This window comes from Sturnira hondurensis, unplaced genomic scaffold (assembly GCF_014824575.4).
Source record: "Sturnira hondurensis isolate 20B ecotype Veracruz unplaced genomic scaffold, ASM1482457v3 Scaffold0022566, whole genome shotgun sequence".
Lineage (NCBI taxonomy): Eukaryota > Metazoa > Chordata > Mammalia > Chiroptera > Phyllostomidae > Sturnira > Sturnira hondurensis.
This window is the reverse complement of record NW_028095197.1, coordinates 18,595,130-18,614,748: the sequence shown is the minus strand read 5'-3', so window position 1 is coordinate 18,614,748 and position 19,619 is coordinate 18,595,130. Positions and strand designations below refer to the sequence as shown.

Sequence of the window (19,619 nt, the reverse complement as noted above, 5' to 3'; positions counted from 1 at the left end):
TTGAAAATCTAGAAAATAAAGCTACAGGTGACCCCTTTATCCACAGTTCCACTTTCTGCAGTCTCTGTTACCTGCACTCAACCACAGTCTGAAAACAAAATTGAAAAATTGCAGAAACCTAAGTTTTTAATGGGGTGTCATTCTAAGGAGGGACAAAATCTCGTGACATTTTGCTCCGGGCCAGCACATGGTCATCCCTTTATTCAGCTCCGTGCTGTGCACCGCTCCCCGCTGAGCACCTGTCAGTCATGGAGTAGCCCTCTCCCTCATCAGAATGACTGTTGCAATGTTGCAGTGCTGGTGTTTACTTATTAAGTAAAATAAATCACCTTTATTTTGCTTAAAAATGGTCCCAAGGCACAAGAATAGTGAGGCTGGCAATTTGGACATTGCCAAAGGGAAGTAGCAAAGGGCTCCCTTTGTGTAAAGAAGTGAAAGTCCTCAAATGGGCATTTTATTGTCTCACATAGCTACAAGAAGGGTGAGTAGAGTACAGTAAGTTATTTTGAGAGAGAGAGACCATGTCCCTGTAACTTTTACTATAGTATATTGTTATAATTGTTCTTTTTTATTATTAGTTGTCAGTAATCTCTTACTGTACCTAATTTATAAATTAAACTTTATCATAAGTATGAAGTATGTATGTACGACAAAACATAGTATATATAGGCTTCAGTACTATCTGGTTTCAGGCATCCACTGGGGGTCTTGGGACATATGCCCCCTGGATAAAAGGGGACTACTGTATGTGGCCCATTTGGGGAGTGGAGGACTCCAAGACTACCACATTGTATTTCTCCTTACTGCCCATTTTTGGGTGTGTTGCATATACTCATTTGAGTTTTAAATTTACCGGAAGTGACCGGAAGCTCCAGACCCAGAGGTCAGTCCAAAGAAGGGGCACTGCAGAAGGTGGGAGTGTCAGTAGCCTGGGGAATAGCTCGTATTGGATAAGGGATGTCAGAAGGTGGGAGTGTCAGTAGCCTGGGGAGTAGCTCGTATTGGATAAGGGATGTGACCACAGGCTCATTCCCGTGCACTGAGACTGTGCAGGCATAGACAGAACTTTGGACAGCGTTCTCTCACCAAGGACCTATGAATGCCGTTGTGAATGGGAAACACTGTACAAATATGTATTTTCCTCCCCGAATCCCTGTGTCTATTTCTCTCTCAGCTTTATTGAGATATGCTTGTCATAACAACTTATAAATTTAAGGTATACAATATGTTGATTTCATACCTTTAAATACTGCAAAATGATTACCACCATAGCATTAGCTAACACCCCATCACATCACATAATTACCATTTCTTTGTGTGTGTGAGAGAGAATAATTAAGATCTACTCTCGACTACTTTGAAGTGTGTCATTCAGTATTACTAACTATAATCCATGCTGTGCATTGGATTCTCAGAACTTGTAACTGGAATTTTGTGACCTTTCTTCAACAGTCCCTATTCCCTCCACTCCGTAGTCCCTGGTAACCCCTTCTGTACTCTATGTCTCCCTAAGTTAGGCTTTTTTTAGATATCACATATAAATGAGACTGTATCGTATTTATTGTTCTCTATCTGGTTTATTTCACTTAGCATAATGACTCTAAGCTTCATCCACATGTTGTCACAAATGGCAAGATTTCATTATTTTTATAGCTGAATAATATTCCATTGGGTATATATACTATAATTTCTTTATCCACTTCTTTGTTGACACTTGGGTGGTTTTCGTATCTTGGCTATTGTGAATAATGCTGCAATGAACACAAGAGTGCAAACACCTCCTCAATATCCTGTTTTCATTTCCTTGGGGCTTAGACCCAGAGAGGGGTTGCTGGATTATGTAGTAGTTTATTTTTCATTTCCTGAGGAATGTCTATACTATTTACAGAGTAGCTGAGAGGGGTTGCCTTCCCACCAACAGTGCTCAAGAAGTTCCTTTTCCCACAACCTCGCCAACACTTGTTAACTCTTATCTTTTTGACGATAGTCACTCTAATGGGTACGAGGTGGTATTTCATTGTGGTTTTAATTTGCATTTCCCCAATGACTGGTGGTGTAGAGAACTTTTTCACAAACCTTTTGGCCATCCGTAGGTCTTCTTTGGGAAAAAAATGTATTCAAATCCTCTGCTCATTTTTTAATTGGGTTGTTTGTGTTTTTGCTTTTATAAGTTGTAAAAGTTTTTTTTTCTAAATATATATTTTGGATATTAACTCCTTATCAGATACATCATTTGCATATATTCTCTCCCATTCAGTAGGCTGCCTTTTCGTTTTGTTGATGGTTTCTTTTGTTGTACACAAATTTTTTAGTTGGAAATAGTTCCACTTGTTTATTTTGCTTTGTCATAAATTAATTGACCAAATGTGAGTGTGTTTATTTGGGGGCTCTTGATTCAGTTCCATTTGGTCTATGTGTCCATTTTTATGCCAGTTCCCATATTGCTTTGATTATTATAGTTTTGTCATATAACTTGAAATCAGGAAATATCATATCTCCAGAGTTGTTTTTCTCTCTCAAAATTATTTTGGCTACTCAGGATCTTTTGTGGTTCCACACAAATTTTAGGATTGTTTGTTCTATTTCTGTGAAAAAAATGTGATTGGAATTTTGATTGAGACTGCCTTAATCAGTAGATTTCTTTAAGTACTATGGGCATTTAAAACATCTTAATTCTTCTGACCCATGAATACAGAATACCTTTCCATTTATTTGTGTCTTCTTCAATTTCTTTAATCAAAGTCTTAGAATTTTTTAAGCATAGACCTTTCACATCCTTGGTTAAATTCATTCCTAAGAGTAGGGGGAGGGGGATAATGAGGAAAGAAAAGGGGCAAACCAAGGAACACACATAGAGGGCTCATGGGTAGGGAGAATGGGGCAAAGGGCAGGACAACTATAACTGAACAACAATTTTTAAAAAATCAAAGAGGAAGGACAATAATAATTCCCTGTGGCGTCAGAACACATACATTATTTCTGCTTATCTGGAAAATATGTTTACTAAAATATAGGATTCTTATGTCTTCACATTATTATATTCCTTTTATTGCTAGAGGAAAATCTAAGCTTAAAACAATTTTTTTTAAACAAAGCAAAAAATAAATGTATTCCTAAGTATTTTAATATTTTTGATATTATTGTAAATGTACGGTTTTCTGTATCTCTTTCAAATACCTTGTTAATGTATAGAAACACAACTGATTACTGTATGTTGACTGTGCTTGCTGAAACTTTACCAAATTTATTTATCAATTCTAACAGTTATCCAGTGGAGTGTTTAGGATTGTCTATATATAAAACTATGTCATCTGCAAACAAAGAAAATTTCACTTCTTCCCTTTCTATTTGGATGCCTTTCTTTTTATTGCCTCATCATTCTGGCTGGAACTTTCAGTACTTCGCTGAATAGAAGGGGTGAGAGTGGGTGATAACATCTTGGTCCTGATCTTAAAGGAAAAGCATTCAAGCTTTCACTGCTGAGTGTGATGCTGGCGGTGGGTTTGTCATAGATGGCTTATGTTGTATTGAGTTATGTTTCTTCTATACCCAATTTGTTGAGCCTTTTTAACAGGGAATGTATATTCTTTGTTGAATGCATTTTTTGCATTTATTGAGATGATCATGTAATTTTTTATTTTTCATCCTATTAATGTGGTATATCACATTGATTGATTTGCATATGTTGAAGCATTCTTGCATTCCTAGGACAAATCTCACTTGATCATAGTGTATGCTCCTTTTAATATGCTGTTGAATTTAATTTACTATTACTCAATTCAGAATTTTTGCATCTATATTCATCAGGGATAGTGGTCTGAAGTTTTCTTTTCTTGTAGTGTCCTTATTCTGGCTTTGGTATCAGGATAATGCTGACCTAGTAAAAGGAATCTGGGAGTGTTCTCTCTTGTTCAGGTTTCTGGAAGAGTTTGAGATTATTGGTGTTAGTTCTTTTTTAAATGTTTGGCAGAATACTGTCTACTTTGATGGCCTCCGGCTCTTTCAGAAGTATGCTCATTAGAGGGGTAATGGGTTGTCTCTGTTGTCTTGCTGGTCTCTGCCACAGGGCGGAGAATTCTGATGACAAAGAGAGGGCATCTTGCCAACTATCCTGTGTCCTGGCTGGTTTAAATTGCAGTTTGAACCTTTTGGGGTTGTGACTGGAGGGGAAATGCAACTTCCTGGCTTCCAGGAGAGGTTCCAGGGAGAGGCTCCAAAAGTTTTTCTGACTCCTTTTGATGACTCACAGTGAATGTAAATGAGTCAGAAAGAGGTATATCACATTTCTCAAACAATGCATACGGATTGGGGCAAACACATGGAAGAGTTTTGGGAAAATGAAGGCTGATCTTTACTTTTTTTCCCCTTGTCCTTAAACACTAGAAGTATCATTACACCTGATCCTAAGCACTAGACCATATTTTTCCATTTCCAGTTTTTCCTGCTGGGATGAGTAAATAAACAGATGGAGTGAAAGCTTCAAAGTGAGACACAAAGAATGTGACCAAGGGGGCTGTTGACTACAGGACACTAGGGGAGGGCGGGGCTGACTGAAATGAGAGAAAGAAGAGTGACATTCCTTGCCGGAGCGTCAGGGAGAGACACCATGTCTGACTCGGAGCTCTGGACCGCTGGCCAGCCCCATCAGGGGCCAAAGGAGGGAGGGGCTGAAAGCAAAAATGGAGAAAACAGGTGCCACACCCAAGCTCTGGAAGATCTGGGGAGCACAAGACCATGGCTCTTTGAAATGATTCTGAGTTAGAGTGAGCCAACAGATTTGTTTTTCACCCGAGTGGCTTCACTTCTCAAGAGCATTGGTCCAGGGAGCTCCCCAGAGCTGGAAGGTAGTTTCTTCCATGATGGCAGAGGGACCTTCCTGAGACATCTAGCAGGTTTAACTGAAAAGAGCAAGTCAAAGTGATGAAGAGAAAATGGCAGATGTCTCATGGGATTCAGAAGTCTTATTTCATTGTATCATTGAGATACCCTCATTGAATCTTCCTGGGGAAATTTTAGGAAAATTAGGGGAGATTCATATCTCCCCACAGTCAGTGAGACACAACAGAAAAACACATCAGAGACTGAATAGAGGGTTCTATGTCTTTTTATGCGTTAGCAATGTGAAATAGTTCCTCTTTATTCATCTTACTATTTTCTTACCATGTGCAGAAGGATTCAGATTTATCGGTTCAAGTACAGTACCTAACACCTGTTCAACATGCATTTTTGGGCTTATTGACTAAAGCCAAGTCATTGCTGGTTCAGTTGCCCCTAACGAAGTCACTGCTCCTCATCTGAATTCAACCTGGTGGCAGAAGCGTATTGCAAGCCCTCTTTGCTGCTACGTGCCAAAGCACGCATTTGTTCCCACCATCCCTTCCCCTACAGACGCTCTACTGCTATTTTTCCTGGACTTCTATTGCCGATTGCCCCCATCTTCACTCCAGTCTTTTCTCAAGATTGACCACTCTGCCCTGCACTCTGAGACATTGCCTTTCTATGCTCTGTGTCTACAGCTTAGGGTTCTTTCTACCATCAGAAAATACCGCTCGTTGGGAGGAGATTGCATCTTCCTCTGTCAATATATGCCATTTATTAATGGAGTTGGACCAGATTCTCATTTTGGCTAGGACAGGGATGAAGGGGCGATGTTGCTGTAGATGATATGGTGACAATCAGGCTCTGTAGTCCTTTCAGCATGAGGACATCATGTCCATGTGATGAATCTGCCTTTGTGGGGCAAATATGCTCATTTTATCAGGTTCTCCTCCTCATCAGTCCTACCGCTGCCTTCTTTGTACTTGTGATATGTAGGCTCTGAGGTTGCTGCACTAGAGGGGGACTGCTGGGGGCAGTTCCTCCGGCTTGGTACGTTGTGAAAAGGAGGAAAGTAGGAAAATTAATAATTTAGATACATATTTTATAGATTTCCTTTCTCGGGCCCAAAATCCTAGAAGAGAGATATATTAATAAATTAAGGGAAAAGCCAAAAGCATAGGGAATTTTTCCTACTCTTTATCTGGGAAACTTAGAAGCAAAAAAAAAAAAGAATACTATAGGGGCCCCTTACCATGACATGGGAGGGCCACAGTCATGTAAAAATGGTAGCACCACGTGGTTGGGTAGACCGCAGGACTGAGTTGTTAGGTGTGAATCGCTCTTGGATTTTGTGTTCCTTGAAAGTGGTTCAGAAATTGCTCCTGGCCCCACGAGGGAGAAGAAGGGCTGAGCTGGCGTTCCACAGGCCTCCCCCAGTAGGGGGAGACAGGGTGGCCAGCTGCAGAGCCTCTAGAGAGGGGCTTTCAGAAGGATTTGACTGAGAGGCAGAGGGCTGTGTTGCCACAGGAGAAGACTCAAAGGGGCTGAGCCAGCCAGGGAAGTCCTCTGGGTTCTAACCAAGCCCAGAAAGGAGGTCATAAGTGTTCCAGCTGTAGACTATACTAGAGACTGGGGCAGCGGATGGGGTGGTTCCAGAGGGTACAACTATGTGAATTCAAATCCCCTGCCATCTAGGGGAAGGATGGAAGAAAGAAAGGCAGAAAGAGCCCTGGCAGAAAATTGATCTTTGAACGCCTTATTAATTACCTGAAAGAGACTCTCTTAAGATTAACAATATCATTTCTTCTCTTCTGCCCAGAGGAGGTGTAAATTAAACTAGTTAGATCAGTTTATTTTCTCTCTCTTTCTCTCCACACATACATAGAGAGAGACATAAATATATATTTTTTAACATTGGGTCTTGATCAAAGATCAAATAAAACATAAGATAATGAAACCAGAATAATATCAAGCAGTTAAAAGGCATCAAAATTTTAATAATTTTATCTTCTGAACTTTCTCATATTCTTACATTTTGTTTTGTTTTTATTTGTATTGTTTTTCCTAGACACCTTCCTCAAAATCTCAAACGTATCTTAACTCATTTTTCTACCATATTGCCACATTCAAATGTTTCCAAACTTATCATTTCTATCCTGATAGGTCCCATGGTTCTCTGCTCTTCTCTCTCCACCATTGCTGCTGTTGTTCAGGCCTCAGGACTTTTCCAGACTCCTGGAATAGCCTCCTAACTTCCTGCCATGCCTCCCAAACTTTTGACACCCAACATCTGTTAGTCTGATAAAGGATAGATCTGACCATAACACTTGTCTCCTCTGAAATAATGAAACTACTTCCCGTTGATTGAAGACCTCACTCAACCTACTTAGGGTCTTCACAACCTGGTTGGAGCCCACATTTCAAACCTTTTTTCCACACTCTTCCCATCATTCCCAGTTCCCGCAATGCTCTAGACCTGCTGTTTTCTGAATACTCTTTCACTTTCTCATCTCGTACTCATGTCTCCTGATCCATTCCTTTAAGCTCAGTTTTTCTTTTCCTGCCGTTGTACTTTGTTTACGCTTCTGACGTAGAACATAGTCTATGCCATAATAGACAAGGTCCGGCAGAAATAACACCCCCTTTTTATCACAAAACCATACGCTTGAAATTCTGTCACATAACAATATCACACTCACACCATAAAAGATCTTAAGTGAGATGTTCAAATTAAAACTGTTAATTATTATTACACCCATATTGTTACCCTACCAACCACACTTAAGCAGGCTTTACTTCTGCCGGACCCTGTGTATGGCTGATCGATTTCCTTTCTAAACTGAAAGTCCTCGGAAGGCAGGAACTCCATTGTTAATTATCCCATTTGTTAATTAAGTTTGCACCCTTTACCTAACACAATGGCCTGAACCCAGTGTATGTAGTAGATGCATCTAAAAGTACTTTATAAACAATGAAGTGCTATGTAACTAGTAATCCTTGTAGTATAGGTCTAGCTGAGTTGTATTTACTTTTAGAATTCTCACCCATTTTCTCTGGCAGAAATGATTTCCCATCAGTGGAAATTTTANTCCTGCCATGCCTCCCAAATTTTTGACACCCAACATCTGTTAGTCTGATAAAGGATATATCTGACCATAACACTTGTCTCCTCCGAAATAATGAAACTACTTCCTGTTGATTGAGGACCTCATTCAGCCTACTTAGGGTCTTCACAACCTGGCTGGAGCCCACATTTCAAACCTTTTTTCCACACTCTTCCCATCATTCCCAGTTCCCGCAATGCTCTAGACCTGCTGTTTTCTGAATACTCTTCCACTTTCTCATCTCGTACTCATGTGTCCTGATCCATTCCTTTAAGCACAGTTTTTCTTTTCCTGCCGTTGTACTTTGTTTACGCTTCTGACGTAGAACATAGTCTATGCCATAATAGACAGGGTCCAGTGGAAATAACACCCCCTTTTTATCACAAAACCATACGCTTGAAATTCTGTCACATAACAATATCACACTCACACCATAAAAGATCTTAAGTGAGATGTTCAAATTAAAACTGTTAATTATTACACCCATATTATTACCCTACCAACCACACTTAAGCAGGTGTTACTTCTGCCGGACCCTGTGTATGGCTGATTGATTTCCTTTCTAGACTGAAAGTCCTCGGAAGGCAGGAACTCCATTGTTAATTATCCATTTGTTAATTAAGTTTGCACCCTTTACCTAACACAATGGCCTGAACCCAGTGTATGTAGTAGATGCATCTAAAAGTACTTTATAAACAATGAAGTGCTATGTAACTAGTAATCCTTGTAGTATAGGTCTAACTGAGTTGAATTTACTTTTAGAATTCTCACCCATTTTCTCTGGCAGAAATGATTTCCCATCAGTGGAAATTTTAGGATAACTGATATGATGTCTCAAGACTATCTAGGCAGATGTAATCCTGGGGAAGGCAGAAGGAGCCCTCATTTTGGAATGTTCTCTTTCCTTCGTGGGCATGCCCAGAGGCCCAGCCTTGCCCAATGCTCCCTACATAGTTTTCTGTGGTCTCAATTCCCCTCATATAAAGATCACAGACATTACTGGAAATTTCCCCATCATGGCAGATCAAAGCAGTGACACGGTAGTAAGAAATGTCAGGCTCTGAAAAGCTGGCACTGGGCACATATCCTCCCAGTGCTTGGCTTACATGTGACAACAAGCATCTCTCTGCTGACCCTTGGGCAGTATACATGAAACGAATAGAACATGCTGGGAACTTCCTGATACAGGGATTAGTTTCATCTCCAGGAATTCCACAAATGTTCTCAGAAGCCTTTGGGATATTTACATTTTAAAAATAAACCTTTAAAACCCAACACAAACATCCTAGGATTCCATGTGTCAGTGCTTTTCCTTGAAACACCTATAAGTCCTGCTATCATTTGCATGTAACAGGAAAGGAAGAGACTATGAGGCAGATCGCATACTCCTAAGTAACAATGTCTTCCAGAAATAGGCATGAAGAGATTGGCACAACCGTATTAAATGCCCGCCAACTTACTCTTTGAGAGCCTCGGAAAGTTTGACCCTGAGAAAGAAAGAGAGAGGAGGAAGGAGAGAGAGAGGAGACAGAAAAGGAATGAAAAGGAAAAAAAAGGAGGAAACAAGGGAGGCAGGGAGGGAGAAAGGAATAGAAATGAGCCGTTGGAAGTTGTTACTCATCACTAGGGTAAGTATTTGAGGATTTCATTTTTGAGGCAATAAATCCGCCAATCAACAATTGTCTAGGTCAACCTCTGGAGTGTCTGCATGGAAGAAAATAGGCCAAAGGGGGATGAAGTAAGATATAAAACAAAATGTTTCCCAGTGTGAGATTTTTGTGGAATAATGCCAACTCTTCTCTCCAGGAACAACACCATGGTGAAGATCCATCCTACCTGCTACACTGACAGTGGCCGCAGCCTTTGCAGTGCTGAATTTCTCTCCGTGCTTATTGGTAGCTATGCACGTGTAGAGTCCTGGCTTGGTGACGAACAGCTGCAGTCTTGAGTCAATCACTCGGTCTTTCACACTCTCTTGAATGGATCCAGAAGAAACCTGGTGGAGTAGGGAGGAAAAAAGGATAGAATTAGTTCAAGGATTTCCTAATTTGCTGAGTCTGTAGACTTGAAAGAAAAAGGATTAAGATTATGATCAAAAGGCATACAGTAGATTGCAAAAATAGCCAAAAAATTTTCCATCCCGTGACCTTGTAGTGTGACTTTGTAGCTCTTCTCTCAAAAGGCAGCATCTTTCTCCATGCTTTAAACCTAGATTGGCCTGTGACATGACTTAAAAGGGCACAGAGATTTGTACAGTTCTTATACATTGTGGCTTGCTATCTTGTTGCTCGTTGCACCTGTGACTTTCAGTGGATGAGCCAGAGCTAGCCTGCCAGAGGATGAGGCACCCAATGCCCAGGTTTTCCCATTGTCCCAGCTTGGAGCCAACAACAATCACCTGACGTATGATAAAGCCATTTTAGACCAACCGGCACTCAGTTACCCTGGCAATCACAGGAGCAGATCAGCCAAGATCAAGGCCCTCCTGGTCCAAATCAACATAACTACCCAGCTGACCCACAGACTCATGAGCATTAATAAATGGGTATTGTTTTAAGCCACTCAGCTTTGGGATGATGGTGATATAGCAATATATAACTAATGCCATGTAGGAAAGATATACTGCGTGGATCCCTCCAGGAGGTATTCTGTATCCTTTGAAGATGAAAATAGTTAAGAACGAGAGGCGGTATACTTTTGGACTTATTTTCATAAATCCTGTTCAGTTCCCCACAAATACACATCAGATAAGGGGATGGGTACCAAGAAAAGCGATTGTGAAGTTGATTCTGTTTCTGAGACCTGCCACATGCCACACCATGCTACTTAAATCAGGAAATCAAATGTCCTGGGAGAGGCAGGATATCACTGCAATATTAGCACATAATCGATGGGCGGATATATGTAAAATAAATGCTTATTTATTAGCATCATCATCATGCTAGCCCTGTGATAAAGACAGCTGCCAGCACATTCACAGTTAGAAGTCGTACCCTAGTGTGTTTGACCCCCAATCCTGTGTTTTTAATCACTGTTATAGTGCCTTCCCCAGTCCTGCCAGCGGGAACAAATGACGAGTCATTAGCAAACAAGAATAGTAACAACAATAATCTCAAGAAATCAACCAACCATGCACAAAACTAATGTTTGACTTAAATGTCATTATTAATGTGGCACCATTTTTTTAAAATGGTGATTTACTCTTTCCTTCAGTCCTATGCCATCTTTTAAATAAGTACCCTTTAATTGCCACTGCTCGTATGAGGGGAAATGCCAGTTTGAGGGAGGGAATCAGAGTTTGGTTTGCTCTGACATTATCTGGGAGGAGTAGAGGTGGATCTCTCTGTCCCCTAGAAGAGGGGGAGGCTGGGAATGAGAAATCTGAAGCCAGTCATTTTCCTGTTTTGCCCGAGGGAGGATTTTCACAGTTAGATAGACTAGCAAGGGGGAGGGGAAGCCCTGGGGGAGACCAGCATTTTTCCTCCTGCAGCCAGGTGGCTGGCTGGCCCTGGAACCAAGCACTTTCTGTAGCAATGGGACAGAGCAAGTCTGCCCAGTTAGCTTCTTCATGTTTTTCTTCCCCTCTCCCTGAATCGCTAGTGCCCATGCTTATGATAAAAAAGATTTCTGTGAACGCTGATTCACCCAACTGGGGAAACTTCCCAGGTCAGGTCAAGTATAGTAGCATGTTGCCCTGATAAGCAGCCTCCTGGGTGCTAGGAGAAATTGACAAGGCAGAGAGAAAATTATCTTTAAGAGACACTTCTTTGGTTGGGAATTCAAGTCAAACTCATCATTTTGTTCATCGGAAGTGCAACTTCTTATAAATTTAACTGTCCAAGTTAGATCAAAAGGACTGAGCAATTTGAAACACAACTTTGGATTCTCCCTGAATTGTAATACAAAGCAATAAGGAGGAAAAAAAGCTAAAGACCTCTATGCTCAATCAGCATGCTGTCTGCTGTGAAGATGTTTTGTCTGTAAATATAATCCCTTTCTCGTCTGTAGGAGTGAAATCTGTAGGACTTCAGATTACCTTCCTCTGCAAAATTAGTCCCCTCTTTCAAGAAGCATACTGCATTGGAAATGACCCAGAAAGGACTCATCCCTCAGTGCTGACTAAACTCCAACTATTTGCATGTTCACACCTAAGAAAGTCATCCCCAAATGCCTCCTCAAGGTCACTGAAAACACTCTTGGTAGGAAAAATAAGTGATTTTTAAACTGCCTGAGCTCCCCTCTCCTGGACATCACCCAGGTGTTGAAACGGTTCAGTGAATAAACCGAGGTAGGAGGCTCATTAGTTGACTAAGATGCGGCTCTAAATGCCAATGCCGTTCCTCCTGATTCCAGAGGGTCGGCTCCATCCAGCTTGTGACTCATGCACAGCAGGCCTCGTTAGTCATGGGTTGAATCTGTTTTTCTTTTTTTATGGCTCTTCCCGACCAACAGTGTAGTATTTTTGATGACCTCAAAGTAAAAACAACCCTCCATTTCAATCTTTTTGCCCTTCAGGTTTGAAAGATGAAAGGGATGAGTTCAGATGATTACTGTGAGTTTGGACTAAGGTATGCAGTGTAAAGCAAGACCGTAATTGAGGTGACTATAGCTGGTGTTTATAGTAAATATGCTATTTTCTCCAAGTCACTGGGGCACGCTGACCTTAAAGAGCTGGATAAACGGCTGGCTCTCTGCTCTGTGTATCATGTTCCCTTTCCATGATAGTGACCTCAAAAGAAGACAATGGCTCACACCTGAGAATATGGGTGTGAAACCTTTCAAAGGTGGCAAAAAGGGTATAGACTGGTGGGATATTTTTACTATATCATTTAATATGTTATTAAAATGAATATTGTTGTTTTCAGAGAATCTACCCTCAGTGCTGGATAATCTTGTACCTTCTTCATGATTTGACCTTGGCACAGGTGGATGGCCTTGTTCTGCACATAATTACAGCCAGCTGGGCATACCTCCTGGAACTATTAGGGTGGGCATTGCCCAGAGGGTCCATGTTCCAGGACTTGTAATAATGCCTGTCTGGGCATCATTAAAAAAAGGAAAAATAGACTAAGAAAAATTTCCATAATGTTTCCATCTGGCTGATAAATTATTCCACAACAATTGATTTATGCAGTTATTTTGATTTACACAGCTAGTAAGATAAGATGACCTCAAACCTCATGTACTGACTGCCCCCTAAAAATATATGTAAACCATATAGGTAACTTCCCTTTAATAAAATTTAAAAACACAAACACAGATGATTTGACTATGTATTTGATTAAATTCTCCGAATACATTTAAATGATTCAACTTTTAAAATATTTTAGGAGCTATATGTATTGATCAAAACAAGATGACATAAAATTTTACTGTATTTTTCATTGAATGGTAAAATAATAGAGGTGTGTAGGTATAACTCTAAACAAATCTTGTTATCACAATACACGGATATTTTCTTTTAGAAAAGCAAGCCCTGCTCCTCCATGTTAAACTGCTATTTCTAATGTTGTAAAACAAGAGGAATATTACCAGTCACTCTGAGTTCATATAAAATTACAAATTTTCATGAAAAGTAAGTGACATAGCCACAGAGGGGGAAACAAGCAAAATGATTCTTGGTCACTTTGGGGCATGTTGCTTGCCTTTCTCTTGTTCTTCGGCTCTAACTGTGCTGTGTGTTAGTCTATTGGTGTGTCCGCAGAGGGAGACAAGAGGGGCATTCACACCTGTTAGAGCTCCCGTTGTACTTAGTGTGTTGGGAAGTTGGTTCACTGACTTGCAGTTAGTGAAGAGCCACAGTTCAAACTCTGTTCTATTTATTCTGTGCCAGCTAGCTCCCGGGTCTGCATTCGTCTTGTTCAGGCCACCCAAAATGATATCAGGGCTGGGGGCTCTTCCCTGCTCTCCTTATTAGACTTTTGGGTTTGCTGCTTGTACCACATTTAAGGCCTGAATTTGTCTCCATGTCCTGTGATCTGCATCAATGCGGGCAAAGTCATCTCGATTTCCATTTGGACTTGGAGAGTATCACCAAGAGCAAAGCTTGGCTGTAAGAGCCACGCGTTCTCTCTGACCATAAGAACTGCAGATGTAGTTTGCCTTCTTCCTGGAAGAAAGTCACTGTTAGTTGGTTTTATTCCTCTTTTAGAGTCTGAGACAATGAATCTATTTTGCCTTCTGCTTTTTTGTGAACCACATCTTGAATGATTAAGTTGGGGTTGCACTAAGACCAAAACTAACTCAAACCATCCAACTGTTTTAATTACTCCCCACTCCAACAAATCATACACTGCCCAGTTCTAAACGTGTAGAGCCTCTCTAAAAATAATGAATATTTTTAAAGCATACATCTTTTCCTTATTACTGTTTTTATGGAGTAAGACTAGTAAAGTCATATCCTCAGCCCCACCCCATTTTCTTACAGTGTCTTCACCCTGGTTCAGAGGTTCAAGACACTACAGCAACTTCCAGGGAAAAGCCACAAAGGGTATTGCTAAATAAGATTCAAGTTTTAAATGACACTTGAGATGTCAGTAGAGCTAAAGTACAGGACTGCGAATTACTTTATTATAACTTAACAAAACTAACCACTTTAGCTCTGATGTCATTTTGGGGATCATCTTTCCCAGTCACTTGTCTGTCATTATGGATATGGGAAAAACCAATGTCTGAGAGGTAAATGGACTCCCCTGTAATGACATTAGCTGGAGAGGAGCATTTACAACTTAGGTCTTCTAACTCTTCCCCTAATTCTCATGTAGCATACTTCAAATTACAAGCTTATAAAATGACATTCATTTATTTACTTTATTTTGAAAAGAAGGATGGTAGGCAATTAGATAAGATGAACCAATTTTAATAACAAATTGAGAGAAAAGTGTTTTTTCCAAGTATCAGAAAGGAAAAAAAAAGGGTTAATAGAAGCAATAGTTAAAACAAATAATAAATAAGTCATAAAAGGTTGGGGGTGCTACAGCAAGATGATGTTCTTCATTCGATGGGGTAGCCTTAGAATTTCGGATATTTTTCCTGATTTAAAACATTAACCCAAATTTCACACACTGACACACTTTGTTTTCCTCACACTTCCTGCTCCTCCCCCCCCCCCCCCTGCCTAGTGTCCTAGCTTTTCTCTTTCCTTTCCTCTCCTTTTTCTTTTTTTCTCATTTGGAACCCTCCTTGGACTTTAAAATGCTATCGTTAATATATATTATAATATGATAATATATGGACACTGCTGCCAAGATACCAAAAAGTTGGACAGAGACTGTGCCTGAAAACATAAAAAATGAAAAGAGCTGAGAACCTCTTAGATCAAAGGTGGCAAACACGAGACCCAAGGGCTGAACCCGTCCCTCCACCTTGTTATATCCAGCTGGCACCTTGTTTCTGCCCAGCAGCAGGGCTGAGCTCCTTGCCCCTAGTTAAGGAGTAGTTATATTTATACAGTCCTAACATTACATTCAGCCCTTTGAAGGCAACCATGAGGCTGATGTGGCCCCTGGTGAATATGAGTTTGACACCCTGCCTTAGACAACTGACCAAGGTTTGAGTTGTTCAGCTACACCGAGAGCAGTCCTCACCCCACCCAAAGGACCAGATTGAACATGCAACCCCATCTCCTTAAGGCATGAAAGAAAGTCCTGAACAGAACCAGCTAGAGAGTTGATACATGCCCCCTGCTGAGTCGTAAAGGTTAACCAGTGGGGTTGAGATGAGCAAACACTGCCCCTTAGAAAGAAAGGACTGGCCTTTGGCTGACTCCTGAGAGATAATCTTATCCCTGGGACTATCCTGCCCGATAAGCATGTCTTTGTATACCTGAGATCTGGGTCTCTACAAGAGTGTTCATGTTAACAGTGTAAATTCTGTTGAGTATCTCTTACTGATCCCCAGGGGCCTTAGGCCACACTGTACCTGGTCGACCTTTGGAGGGGCTGGAGATAGGCTAAAATCAGTCATGTGAGCTATCCATGCCTGCGTGACTAAGCCTCAGTAAAAACTTTGGACACCAAAGTGTGAGTGAGTGTCCCTGGTACAATCATCTGTACATGTCCCATGTCATTGCTGGGGCATTAAGCTCTCTCCATGCAACTGCACTGGGAGAAGACAATGCATTGCCCTTTTCTGATTTTAGCTGTGTCCTTTCACTGTAGTAAACTCAGTTCTGTCTTTCTAGTGAATCATCAAGCTTGAAGGGGACCTTGGGGGCCCTGACACCCCTGTAATTTTTTTGCCACAGCAAACACGTGTCTAAATCCCACCTCTAAAATCTTAGAAGCAGAGTCAGACTATTTAGCAACTTCAATGGAAGGAGCAAAGAGGAAGTAGCTCTGTTCAATGGTCTGGATCCAAAAGTTTGTAGATAAAAAGGTTTTATACAAGATCTGAGATGGAGTCATTTTCAACTCTTCCAAAAGGACCATCAGGGAGACTTTCAATCAACTAACAAATTGGGGGATAAGAGAGAGCTATCCTGAGGCAAGTGCGTCACTGGTGGCATCGTGAATATTCCCTGGTTTCCGAAGAGTCAGTTTTAAATACTCTTCAGGAAGAGGGTTATAAAGCAAACTGAGAAGAGTCAGTTAAATTGGAATTTTTCCACTCCAAGGACTACCCCTCCTTTCTTCCCACTGCAAACATGCGCATAAATAGTGGTCAGGAAGTGAGGGAAGAACCAATGAGGATGAACTAAGAAGGCTGTATGGAAGGCAGGTGGCACACCTGCAAGAGTCATGAGGAAGAGAGGAAGGGAGAGGTCTCGTCTGCAAATGCCTTTAGAGGCTCTGGTTATTACTTAGGGGTAGACGCTTAAAATGGCTAGATTGGGTTAGGGTTAGTGGATTTAAATGGCCAAAAAGTGACAAGAAAAATTCCTCAGCCTATTTGAAACAGGCCTCAGTGGTGAATAGAAAAAAAACTTGCCCTGATGAATGAACTTAAAATGACAGAGAAAGTATTCAATATGGTTGTATTACATACAAATCATGCTTATTTAACACCTGAGTTACAATTATAGTCTTAGCCTACACGTTAAACTCTTCTTTTGCCCCCTGAGTTCCCACAAGAGAAGTAAAATCGGCAACCATGAAAAATAAATTCAGACAGATGGAAGAGTATCATGGTCAAAGGCCCAGAAGTTTTCAGCGATTTCTGAAACACACAGAGATGGGATTATACTGATAGAAAAACTAATGTCAACTAAGTAGCTGAAACCTGACATTGTTTTTGTTTTTTTTTATAAAATAATGAACACTAGGTAGTCAAAGAGAACTAGGCACACAAGAATCAAAACATGATGAACAAAAGTCTGCAGGAAAACAAACAACAGGAACAGACCTCCAACTTCAATAAAAGCCAAAGTTGTTACAGGGACCTACACAAGCCTCTATGATCCACAGCCCCCAAACACACCCTTTACTTATTTCCTTTTTGCTCACTGACTTCTAGCTGCGCTGATGTACTTGCTGTTCTTCCAGAGTACCACACGCACCCCTTTCTCAGAGATTTTCCCCATTATCTTCCTTCAGCTCCTTTAGGTTGTAACTCAAATGTCTTCATCTGAACAGGACTTCCCTGACCACCCTATTGAAAATGGAATCTTTCTCTTAAGGTTGCTATTTCTGTCTCGTTTTTCTATTTTATTTTTCTCCACAGCATTTGGCGCTATCCGCATAGAATGTATATTCTTTTTTTTAAAAAAAATTATTTGTTTATCTTTAGAGGGGAAGGAGAGAAACATCAATGTACGGTTGCCTTTCATGCATCCCCTGCTGGGAACTGGCCTGCAGGGAACCTGCCTGCAACCCAGGCATGTGCTCTGACTGGGAATCGAACCAAGATCTTCTGGTTTGCAGGCCTGTGCTCAATACACTGAGCTACACCAGCCAGGGTCCACGTAGAATGTATATTCTATTTGTTTTCTTTTATAGCTTGTCTTTCCCCTTCAGAATGTGAGCTTTTTGAGGGCAGGGAACTTTACCTGTTTTGTCTGATCCTGTATCCACCATGCCTAGAATCTAGAATGGTGCCAGATGCCCAGAAGATGCTCAATACATAAATGTAGAATAAATAAATGAATGCTTATATGTGAAGTGCTTAGAAAAGGGCCTGACTTACAGTAATCACAATATAATTTATTTATTATAACCAGTATAAAAGATGAAGAAAATAATGTTCACCTGACAGATATGGGTCCTAATTCTGCAGTATTTTTATCAAAGTAGATCCCAGCAGTGAACCAATTCGTAAATGATGACTTTTGTGAAAACAGTTTTACTCATGTGGAAAGGAATTGCTAACACTTCCCTTTTATGCAAAGGCATAAAGAAAGCATTTGATTTTCTGCTATTACCCATGATAAAAGGAACAAAGTAAAGGAAAGAAGTAAAGTTCAATTTCTATGGCAGTGACTTGTAGGATGAAAATGTTGGAAGGCTTTGAAAAATGGAGGTGCAGGTGGGACCAACGACCGAGATCAGGGCAACTCTACAAATCTGTGGTCTGTCCTGAAATTCGCCACCCATGCATCTCCCCCAGACAAGTCCCAATGTAGATGGCACTCACAGCATTTCCATTTTCAATCCAGGTGATGGTGGGGACAGGGATGCCTGTTGCCGTACAACGCAGGGTCACAAAGGAGCCAAATGTGACATTGTGGGATTCAGGAGCCCGCAGGATTCTTGCGAACACTGTTAGGAAAACAGAAGTAGTGAGTGATGCTCCTGTATGGGAAGGTCAAGCTGGACCGCTCTTCCGAGAGTGTACATTGGATCATGTTCTCCTGTGTACAGTCCTCTCGCGTCCCCTGTGCCATAAAGATGGTACCAAATGCAATACCCTCAGGTCATTTATGGTATGGCCCTACGTGTCTCAGCACTGCGGGGTGTGCCCAGCTTGCACCCAGCGTCAGAGCATTGCGGTGATGACCTCCGGCCTGGTGCACTCATCCCCCGGGTCTTCATGTGGCGAGTTCCTTGTACCACCCAAGTCTGTTTGGGTGTCATTTTCTCAGGAAGGCCCTCCTTGACCGCCAAAATAAAATGTAACCCTCCTCCCATTTATTTTCTCATCATCCTATTTTATTGTCTTCTTTACAGACCTTACCGCTAACTGTAATTTATTTCTGTTTATTTTTCTGTCATCCCCTCTAGTACATGATGAGTTCTCAACAGCCAAAAACCTTGACTATTTCAGCCAGCACCCAGAAGAGTGCCTGACCAAAGTAATAATTTTCATTGAATTAATGAATAATTAATTACTGTTGTATCCCTTCAACTGTATCATATGGGGAGGGCAGACAAAATCTGTCAAACTTTCCAGTTTGAAATGAGAATACTGGGCCAGAAAAGACAAGAAATGTCTTAGGCAGAATGTGAGCCGAAAAATTCCTTTCTGAGGCTGATTCCCCCCTGATTAGATAAGAGGAAGGTCTTTTGATGTGAGAAGAAATTTTACCTGTAACTAAAGAGTGGAGATGAGGCTCAGAATGAACAATAAACACTTAGCATCACAGAATCACTAAACTTGGAAGAGCTTCAGAAATCCAGTGGATTCCTGCTGTTATTAAATGGATGTAGAAACTAAATCCCAGTTAATTGAAGCTGCTGTAATAAAACTGATGGCTGAGAAACCTGAACTCAAGTCTTTTGACTTCAAATCCAGTGTTCTTTAAACCATATGAAATCTTTTAAA

General features: G+C 40.9%; 1 protein-coding gene across 1 annotated transcript in view; it reads right to left on the bottom strand.

Annotated features, from left to right (window-relative positions):
- Positions 1-19,619, bottom strand: part of MUSK (muscle associated receptor tyrosine kinase) — an 82,691-nt gene that overhangs the window by 23,042 nt on the left and 40,030 nt on the right. The window contains exons 6-7 of the mRNA XM_037036038.1: positions 18,492-18,616; positions 9,759-9,918 (exon numbers count right to left, since the gene is read on the bottom strand). Coding sequence (XP_036891933.1) covers positions 9,759-9,918; positions 18,492-18,616 — 285 coding nt within the window. The remainder of the gene's footprint in view (positions 1-9,758; positions 9,919-18,491; positions 18,617-19,619) is intronic.